The 10,315-nt window shown below is 58.3% G+C and overlaps 1 protein-coding gene across 1 annotated transcript; it reads left to right on the top strand.

The window, feature by feature from the left end:
* Positions 1-9,355: 9,355 nt before the first annotated feature.
* Positions 9,356-9,766, top strand: LOC144677847 (histone H3-like). Its single transcript, XM_078537851.1, has one exon. The coding sequence runs from the start codon at positions 9,356-9,358 to the stop codon at positions 9,764-9,766; it is 411 nt and encodes a 136-aa protein (XP_078393977.1).
* The last annotated feature ends 549 nt before the right edge of the window (positions 9,767-10,315 follow it).

The raw sequence follows: 10,315 nt of genomic DNA, 5'->3' as shown, positions 1-10,315 counted from the left end.
CCCCTTCCCCTCCCCCATCCCATTCAATCACCCCCTTCCCCTCCCCAATCCCCTTCACTCGTCCCCTTCCCCTGCCCATCCACTGCACTCACCCCCTTCCCCTTCACCATCCCCTTCACTTAACCCCTTCCCCTCCCCCATCCCGTTCACACACCCCCTTCCCCTCCCCCATCCCCTTCACTCTCCCCCATCCTCTCCCCCATTCCCTTCCCCTCCCAAAATCCATTCCCCTCCCCCATTCCATTCCCCTCACCATCCCCTTCCCCTCCCCATCCCCGTCACCTTCCCCATTCCCTTCTCCTCCCCCATTCCCTACCCCTCCCCATCCCCTTCCCCTCCCCATCCCCTTCCCCTCCCCCATCCCCTTCCTCTCCTCATCCCCTACCCATACCCCATCCCCTCCCCCTCCCCATCCCCTTCCCCTCCCCCATGCCCTTCCCCTCCCCAATGCCCTTCCCCTCCCCCATCCCCTTCCCCTCCCCCATCCCCCTCCCCTCCCCATCCCCTTCCCTTACCGCATCCCTTCCCTCTCCCCTTCCCACCTCCGCTTCCCCATCCCAACTCCACCATCCTCCCTTCCCCAAACCCCTCCCCTTCCCCTCCCCCTCCCCCCTCCCTACCCCCTCTACCCCTCCACCTCCCCCTCACCACCCCTTCCCCACCCCCTGCCCCACACCCTTCCCCTTCCCTTCCCTACCCCTTCCCATCCCCCTTCCCCACCCATTCCTCTACCCTTCCCCAACCCCTTCCCCACCCCCATTCCCCTTCACTCATCCCCTTCCCCTCCCCCATCCTCTTCACTCACTCCCTTCCCCACCCCCGTCCCCTTCACCATCCCCTTCACTCACCCCTTCCCCTCCCCCATTTCCTTCACTCACCCCCTTCCCCTCCCCCATCCCCTTCACTCACCCCTTCCCCTCCCCCATTTCCTTCACTCACCCCCATCCCCTAACTCCATCCCCTCCACTCAACCCCTTCCCCTTCACCATCTCCATAACTCACCATCTTCCCCTCCCCATCCCCTTCACTCACCCCCTTCCCCTTCACCGTCCCCTTCACTCAACCCCTTTCCCTCTCTAATCCCATTCACTCATCCCCTTCACTCACTCCCTTCCACACCCCCATCCCCTTCACTCTCCCCATTCCGCTCCCCAATCCCCTTCACTTACCCCCTTCCCCTCCCACATTCCTTTCACTGACCCCCTTCCCCTCCCCCATCCCATTCACTCAACCCCATCCCCTCCCCCAACCCCTTCACTCACATCCTTCCACTCACCCATTCCCATTCCTCACACCCTTACCCTCCACATCCCCTTCACTCACCCCCTTCCCCTTCACCATCCCCTTCACTCACCCCTTCCCCTACCCCATTCCCTTCACTCATCCCCTTCCCTCCCCCATCCCCTTCACTCACACCTTTCCCTCCCCCATTCCCTACACTCACCCCCATCCCCTAACTCCATCCACTCCACTCAACCCCTTCCCCTTCACCATCTCCATAACTCACCACCTTCCCCACCCCATCCCCTTCACTCACCCCCTTCCCCTTCACCGTCCCCTTCACTCAACCCCTTTCCCTCTCTAATCCCATTCACTCATCCCCTTCACCTGCCCCATCCCCTTCACTCACTCCCTTCCACAGCCCCATCCCCTTCACTCTCCCCATTCCGCTCCCCAATCCCCTTCACTTACCCCTTCCCCTCCCCCATTCCTTTCACTCACCCCCTTCCCCTCCCCCATCCCATTCACTCAACCCCATCCCCTCCCCCAACCCCTTCACTCACATCCTTCCACTCACCCATTCCCATTCCTCACACCCTTTCCCTCCACATCCCCTTCAGTCACCCCCTTCCCCTTCACCATCCCCTTCACTCACCCCTTCCCCTACCCCATTCCCTTCATTCATCCCCTTCCCTCCCCCTTCCCTTTCACTCGTCCCCTTCCCCTCCCCCATCCCGTACACTCACCCCCTTCCCCTACCCCATCCTCTTCACTCACCTCCTTCCCCTTCACCATCCCCTTCACTCACCCCCTTCCCCTTCCCTTCCCACATTCCGTTCACTCACCCCCTTCCCCTTCCACTCCCCCATTTCCCTTCACTCACCCCCTTCCCCTCCCCAATCCCCTTCACTCACCCCCTTCCCCTCCCCCATCCCATTCACTCACCCCTATCCCCTCCCCCATCACCTTCTCTCACTCCCTTCCCGTACCCCATCCCCTACACTCACCCCCTTCCCCCACCCCATCCCCTTCACTCACCCTCTTCCCCTTCACCATCCCCCTCACTCACCCCCTTCCCCTCCCACATCCCCTTCACTCACCCCCTTCCCCTTCACCAACCTCTTCACTCACCCCCTTCCCCTCCCCCATCCCCTTCACTCATCCACTTCCCCTTCACCATCCCCTTCACTCACCCCCTTCCCTTCCCCCATCCCCTTCACTCGTCCCCTTCCCCTCCCCCATCCTCTTCAGTCACTCCCTTCCCCACCCCCGTCCCCTTCACTCAACCCCTTCCCCTCCCCCATCCCATTCACTCACCCCCTTCCCCTCCCCCATCCCCTTCACTCACCCCTTCCCCTCCCCAATTCCCTTCACTCAGCCCCGTCTCCTCCCCCATCCCCTTCACTCACCCCCTTCCCCTCCCCCATCCCCTTCACTCATCCACTTCCCCTTCACCATCCCCTTCACTCACCCCCTTCCCTTCCCCCATCCCCTTCACTCGTCCCCTTCCCCTCCCCCATCCTCTTCAGTCACTCCTTCCCCACCCCCGTCCCCTTCACTCAACCCCTTCCCCTCCCCCATCCCATTCACTCACCCCCTTCCCCTCCCCCATCCCCTTCACTCACCCCTTCCCCTCCCCAATTCCCTTCACTCAGCCCCGTCTCCTCCCCCATCCCCTTCACTCACCCCCTTCCCCATCACCATCCCCTTCACTCACCCCCTTCCCCTTCACCACACCTTTCACTCACCCCCTTCCCCTCCCCCATCCCCTTCACTGATCCCCTTCCCCACCCCCATCCCCTTCACTCACCCCCTTCCCCTCCCCCATCCCCTTCACTCACCCCCATCCCCTCCCCCAACCCATTCACTCACCCCTTCCCCTCCCCCATCCCCTTCACTCACCCCCTTCCCCTTCAACATCCCCTTCACTCACCCCCTTCCCCTCTCCCATCCCCTTCACGCACCCCCTTCCCATTCACCATCCCCTTCACTCGTCCCCTTTCCCTGCCCCTCCCCTTCACTCACCCCCTTCCCCTCCCCCATCCCCTTCACTGATCCACTTCCCCTCCCCCATCCCCTTCACTCACTCCCTTCCCCTCCCCCATCCCGTTCACTCACTCCCTTCCCCTCCCCATCCCCTTCGCTCACCACCTTCCCCTCCCCCATCCCCTTCACTCACCCCCTTCCCCTCCCCCATCCCCCTCACTCACCCCCTTCCCCTTCACCGTCCCCGTCACTCACCCTCTTCCGCTCCCCCATCCCCTTCACTCACCTCCTTCCCCACCCCGTCCCCTTCACTTGTCCCCTTCCCCTGCCCATCCCCTTCACTAACCCCCTTCCCCTTCACCATCCCCTTCACTCATCCCCTTCCCCTCCCCCATCCCCTTCACTCATCCCCTTCCCCTCCCCTATCCCCTTCAATCACTCCCTTCCCCTCTCCAATCACCTTCACTCACCCCCTTCCCCTCCCCGATCCCCTTCACTCTCCCCCTTCCCCTTTACCATCCCCTTCACTCACCCCCTTCCCCTCCCCCATCCCCTTCACTCGTCCCCTTCCCCTGCCCATCCCCTTCACTCACCCCATTCCCCTTCACAATCCCCTTCACTCAACCCCATCTCCTTCACTCAACCCCTTCCCCTCCCCTATCCCGTTCACCCCCCCCCTTCCCCTCCCGCATCCCCTTCACTCACTCACTTCCCCTCCCCAATCCCCTTCATTCAACCCCTTCCCCTCCCGCATCCCCTTCACTCACTCACTTCCCCTCCCCAATCCCCTTCATTCAACCCCTTCCCCTCCCGCATCCCCTTCACTCACTCACTTCCCCTCCCCCATTCCCTTCCCCTCCCCCATTCCATTCCCCTCCCCCATTCCATTCCCCTCACCATCCCCTCCCCCAAACCCTTCCACACCCCATCCCCTTCCCCGCCCCAACCCCTTCCTCTCCCCATCTCCTTCCCCCCCTCCATCCGCTTCCCCTCCCCATCCCCTTCCCCTCCCCATTCCCTTCACCTCCCCCATTCCCTTCTCCTCCCCCATCCCCTTCCCCTCCCCCATCCCCTTCCTCTCCCCATCCCCTACCCATACCCCATCCCCTTCCCCTCCCCCATGCCCTTCCCCCCCCCAATGCCCTTCCCCTCCCCCATCCCCTTCCCCTCCCCCATCCCCTTCCCCTCCCCATCCCCTTCCCTTACAGCATCCATTCCCTCTCCCCTTCCACCTCCGCCTCCCCATCCTAACTCCACCATCCTCCCTTCCCCAACACCCTCCCCTTCCCCTCCCCCTCCCCCCTCCCTACCCCCTCTACCCCTCCACCTCCCCCTAACCATCCCTTCCCCACCCCCTGCCCCACACGCCTTCCCCTCTCCCTTCCTTACCCCTTCCCCACCCCCTTCCCCACCCCCATACCCCTTCACTCATCCCCTTCCTCTCCCCCATCCGCTTCACCTCCACCATCCCCTTCACTCACCCCTTCCCCTCCCCCATCCCCTTCAATCACCCCATTCCCCTTCACCATCCCCTTCCCTCACCCACTTCCCCTCCCCCATCCCCTTCACTCACCCCTTCCCCTCCCCCATTCCCTACACTCACCCCCTTCCCCTACCCCATCCCCTCCACTCAACCCCTTCCCCTTCACCATCTCCTTAACTCACCCCCTTCCCCTCCCCATCCCCTTCACTCATCCCATTCCCCTCCCCCATCCCCTTCACTCACTCCCTTCCACACCCCCATCCCCTTCACTCACCCCATTCCCCTCCCCAATCCCCTTCACTTACCCCCTTCCCCTCCCCTATTCCTTTCACTCACCCCCTTCCCCTCCCCCATCCCATTCACTCATCCCCTTCCCCTCCCCCAACCCCTTCACTCACATCCTTCCCCTTCCTCTCCCCCATCCCATTCACTCATCCCCTTCCCCTCCCCAACCCCTTCAATCACATCCTTCCCCTTCCCCTCACCCATTCCCATTCCTCACACCCTTTCCCTCCACATCCCCTTCACTCACCCCCTTCCCCTTCACCATCCCCTTCACTCAACCCTTCCCCTACCCCATTCCCTTCACTCGTCCCCTTCCCCTCCCCCATCCTCTTCACTCACCCCCTTCCCCTTCGCCATCACCTTCACTCACCCCCTTCCCCACCCCCATCCCCTTCACTCACCCCTTCCCCTCCCCCATTCTCTTCACTCACCCCCTTCCCCTTCACCATCCCCTTCACTCACCCCCTTCCCTTCCACCATCCCCTTCACTCACTCCTTCCCCTCCCCCATTCCCTACACTCACCCCCTTCCCCCACCCCATACCCGTCACTCACCCCCTTCCCCTTCACCATCCCCTTCACTCACCCCCTTCCCCTCCCCCATCCCCTTCACTCACCCCCTTCCCCTTCACCAACCCCTTCACTCACCCCATTCCCCTCCCCCATCCCCTTCACTCATCCCCTTCCCCTTCACCATCCCCTTCACTCACCCCCTTCCCCTCCCCCATCCCCTTCACTCGTCCCCTTCCCCTGCCCATCCCCTTCTCTCACACCCTTCCCCTCTCCCATCCCCTTCACTCATCCCCTTCCCCTGCCCATCCACTGCACTCACCCCCTTCCCCTTCACCATCCCCTTCACTCACCCCCTTCCCCTCCCCCATCCACTTCACTCATCCCCTTCCCCTCCCCCATTCCCTTCACTCACCCCCTTCCCCTCCCCCATCCCCTTCACTCAACCCCTTCCCCTCCCCATCCCCTTTCACTCACCCCCTTCCCCTTCACCATGCCCTTCACTCATCCCCTTCCCTCCCCCATCCCCTTCACTCACCCCCTTCCCCTTCACCATACCTTTCACTCAGCCCCTTCCCCTCCCCCAACCCCTTCACTGATCCCCTTCCCCACCCCCATCCCCTTCACTCAACCCCTTCCCCTACCCCATCCCATTCACTCACCCCCTTCCCCTCCCCATCCCCTTCACTCACTCATTGCCACAGAAGGCCGTGGAGGTCAACTCATTGTGTGTATTTAAGACCGAGATCGATAGGTTCTTGACTGGTAAGGGGGATCAAAGGTAACAGGGGAGAAGGCGGGAGAATGGGGTTGAGAAACTGATCAGCCCTGATTGAATGGCGGAGCAGACTCGATGGGCCGAAGGGCCTCATTTCTGCTCCTATGCCTTATGGTCTTATGGTCTTCCAATTCACCTGGGCCAGTAGAAATGTCATTCAAATGAAAGCAGGTTGACTTATTTTCGTTGATGCGATGGGATTTCTTGCCCAACTCCCATTCCCCTTGAGAAGGCGGTGAAGAGCTGTGTTCTAGGACCGTTGCAGTCCATGTTACACTCTCCTAGCGCTGTAACCAACTGTGGTAGAAAAGAATTAAGCAGATTTTAAAAAAATATCAGAACACATAGGTTTTTAAATGTCCCGGCTTTCTAGTGTCGTCGAACGCAATTGGTGGTTCGAGCAAGCAGTGTTCATCGTGGAAAATATGCTTTATGCGTGTAAAATACACACATACACACTGACCCTGACACACTCAGAACCGCGCTCACAAGAAATGGGGGTGGGAGCGACTGGTAGGCGGAGCTGGATGACCAAAGGCATTTTACGCACAGAGATAAGACCTGCTGAGTTTTGCCAGGTAATTCTATTCTCATTTTATGTCTTCGTGTGGGTTACCCAGTCTCATCCCCTCCCCGCCTCTCTCTGTCTCTCTCTCTCTCTCTCCCTCTCTCTTCCTCAGTCAGGTCGGGGCGGGCTGTATAAAAGCGGAAACTCTTTCGAGTTATCAACAGATCGCATGTAACTCTTTCGAGTACAATCACAGTTCTTGGTTTTTCCGGGAGTGGGACATGAACCCACCACCCTCTGATTCAAAGGCGAGGGTGCTATGGACTGAGCCACAGCTGACAGGTGAAGCCGTCCCCCCACTCATTCAGCAGCGACTCGACTGAAGAAGCATCATGTCTGGCAGAGGGAGCACCGCCATGGATGTGGTGTACGCTCTGAAACGCCCAGGGCCGCACTCTCTATGGATTCGGCGGCTGAACACATCGACCCGACCCTATCACAAAACCCAAAGGCTCTTCTCAGAGCCGCCCACAACCTCACATTGGGAGCCAGTGACCTCAAGAGAGGCAGCGGAGAATCTTAAATGTGACATTATATCAAAGCTTTACTGCATCCCCCCTTTCACAACGCAATCCTAAACGGCAGGAATTTTTTAATTCATTCCGGGTGCTCGTGTCTATTACAAGTGTGGTGGTTTTGGAGGTAGTCCCGAGTTTTATTCCCGCATCTTTCACAGTGATGGAGGTTCGACCTCAATCCTGGTGGGAACAGCCATTGGGATTGAAAACACATAATGAAACGACGAAGCGTCAGGTTGTATATTTTTGCTGCTTAGATTATGTTTCCCATCAATCTCTCTCTCTCTCTCTCTCTGTGGTGGTATCGTCGCTGGGCTGATAACCCAGGGACTCCCCGGTAAATAATGACCTGGTTTCCAATCAACAGAACTAAGGAAAAATAGAAAAGAGGTGAAATATAAGCTGGTTGAGGGAGGGGGGGGTGGGTGGGACGGGTGGAGCTGGATAGAGGAGGGGCCAGTGATTGGTGGAGGCAAAGGAGAGATTGCCAATGATGTCATAGACAAAAGGACAAAGGGGTGTGGACGGTGGTGATATTGGCCGAGGAATGTGCTCATGGGGACACTAAGGGTAGAAAGCAGGACGAGCAAGTGACAGAGAGCCCTAGTGGGGGTGGGGGTTTGGGGTGGTCGAAATAGGGTAAAAGGTGGAGATAAAACAATGGATGGAAATACATTTAAAAAATAATGGAAATAGGTGGGGTAAAGAAAAATATATTTTTTTTAAATTATAAATTATTTGAAAAAGGGGGTGGGTGGGTGGTGGGGATCGGAAAGGGGGTGGGGACGGAGGAGAGAGTTCATGATCTAAAATGGTTGAGCTCAATCGGAACTGAGCTACAGAACTGAGGAACCGGTGCAATAATGGTTTGAAAGATCTTGGATGATTTGCTCTCTCGAGGTTAGCTTACAATGTACCTTGAGCACGGCCTCTCCTTTCCCTCCCCTCCCACCCACCACCTCGACTCGCGTCAAGTCCCGGAGTCTGCTTGATTTTCACTCGACCTCTTAAAAGACCCTCGCCCCCTGCGCTGACTTCACCCCGGCTCAAATGGTCACCCGCTGGCCTCTGGTCGACTGGGACCTGCCCTTCGGAGAGCACAGTGTTCTTCCACACTATGTTAAAGACGTTGCATTCTCGCCCTGTCCACCATTTTCACTTCTTTGGCATCTTTTTTTGTTGTAGACATCGTATTCTCACCTCAGCACTATTTTCACTCCCCCCACCCACCCCCCGGATCATTGCTCATTCAGACATCAGGGGAATTGGAGTGTACTCGGTGAGGGGGTGTGTATGACTCTCTGGATGGAAACTCTTATCGAGTTATCAACAGTCACAGATTGTAACTCTTTCGAGTACAATCACAGTTCTTGGTTTTCCGGGAGTGGGACATGAACCCACAACCCTCTGATTCAAAGGCGAGGGTGCCATGGACTGAGCCACAGCTGACACCTCCCTCTCTGGATGGAAACGGTATCGCCTCCATGTCCGAGTCCCTCTGAAATTGGCGGGCATGTTGAAATTGATGAACTGTCAGTTTCTGCTCCACCAATCAGGGCCCAGGAATCCATGCAGCCCCGCTGCTCTTTTCAAATTTCCCGGCGGGATTTGCACTGCATCCTATCAGGACAGGAGGGAGGTCACGGACAATGTCTTAAACTCTTTCGAGTTACCAACAGTCACAGATTGCAACTCTTTTGAGTACAATCACAGTCCTTGGTTTTTCCGGGAGTGGGACATGAACCCACGTCCCTCTGATTCAAAGGCGAGGGTGCTATGGACTGAGCCACAGACAGACACAGAGCGGCTTCATCATTCTCAGGGAGGTGTCAGCTGTGGCTCAGTCCACAGCACCCTCGCCTTTGAATCAGAGGGTTGTGGGTTCATGTCCGACTCCCGGAAAACCAAGAACTGCGATTGTACTCGAAAGAGTTACAATCTGTGACTGTCGATAACTCGAAAGAGTTTCATCATTCTCAGAGTCTGTGTTCCACAGCGTTTGTTATCATGGCCAGGACCAAGCAGACAGCGCGCAAGTCGACCGGAGGGAAAGCTCCCCGCAAGCAGCTGGCTACCAAAGCTGCCCGCAAGAGCGCTCCAGCCACGGGCGGCGTCAAGAAGCCCCACCGCTACAGGCCCGGCACTGTGGCTCTGCGGGAGATCCGCCGCTACCAGAAATCCACCGAGCTGCTGATCCGCAAACTGCCCTTCCAGCGCCTGGTGCGAGAGATCGCTCAGGACTTCAAGACCGACCTGCGCTTCCAGAGCTCGGCCGTCATGGCCCTGCAGGAGGCCAGCGAGGCTTACCTGGTGGGGCTCTTTGAGGACGCCAACCTGTGCGCCATCCACGCCAAGCGAGTCACCATCATGCCCAAGGACATCCAGCTGGCCCGGCGCATCCGCGGGGAGCGCGCCTAGACTCACCCTACCCGACTCTGGACTGAGCCTATCCAACTCTGGACTGAGCCTATCCAACTCTGGACTGAGCCTATCCAACTCTGGACTGACCCTATCCGACTCTAGACTTCCCCAACCACCGAGAACCACAAAGGCTCTTTTAAGAGCCACCAAGTTATCCAATGAGAGCATTAATCGCCACGAGGCAGGTGTTATTTTTTGGTAGTGTGAAAGACAAAATACTGCGGATGCTGGAAACCCGAAAAAATAACCAGCCACAGGCTGTTTTTTGCCGTCAAATCGCGGTTACACCTCGACACGTGGTCGTTGATTGAATGGCGGAGCAGTCTCGATGGGCCGAATGGCCTAATTGCTGCTCCCGCGCCTTATGGTCGACCCTCGCCCGCCTCAATCCACCCCATTCCCTGACTTTCTCGGAGAGACTCAGCAGCGTCGGTGGAGAGAATCAGTTAAATGTTTCGAGTCCGTGTGCCTCTCTAGGAGAGTCCTGCGGAACCCACATGGACAAGTCACTCGGACCCGAGGCGTTAACTCTAGTCTCTCTCTCCC

This window comes from Cetorhinus maximus, unplaced genomic scaffold (assembly GCF_964194155.1).
Source record: "Cetorhinus maximus unplaced genomic scaffold, sCetMax3.hap1.1 HAP1_SCAFFOLD_3169, whole genome shotgun sequence".
Classification (NCBI taxonomy): domain Eukaryota; kingdom Metazoa; phylum Chordata; class Chondrichthyes; order Lamniformes; family Cetorhinidae; genus Cetorhinus; species Cetorhinus maximus.
The sequence above is the reverse complement of the archived record's forward strand: the minus strand, read 5'-3'. Positions and strand labels throughout refer to the sequence as shown.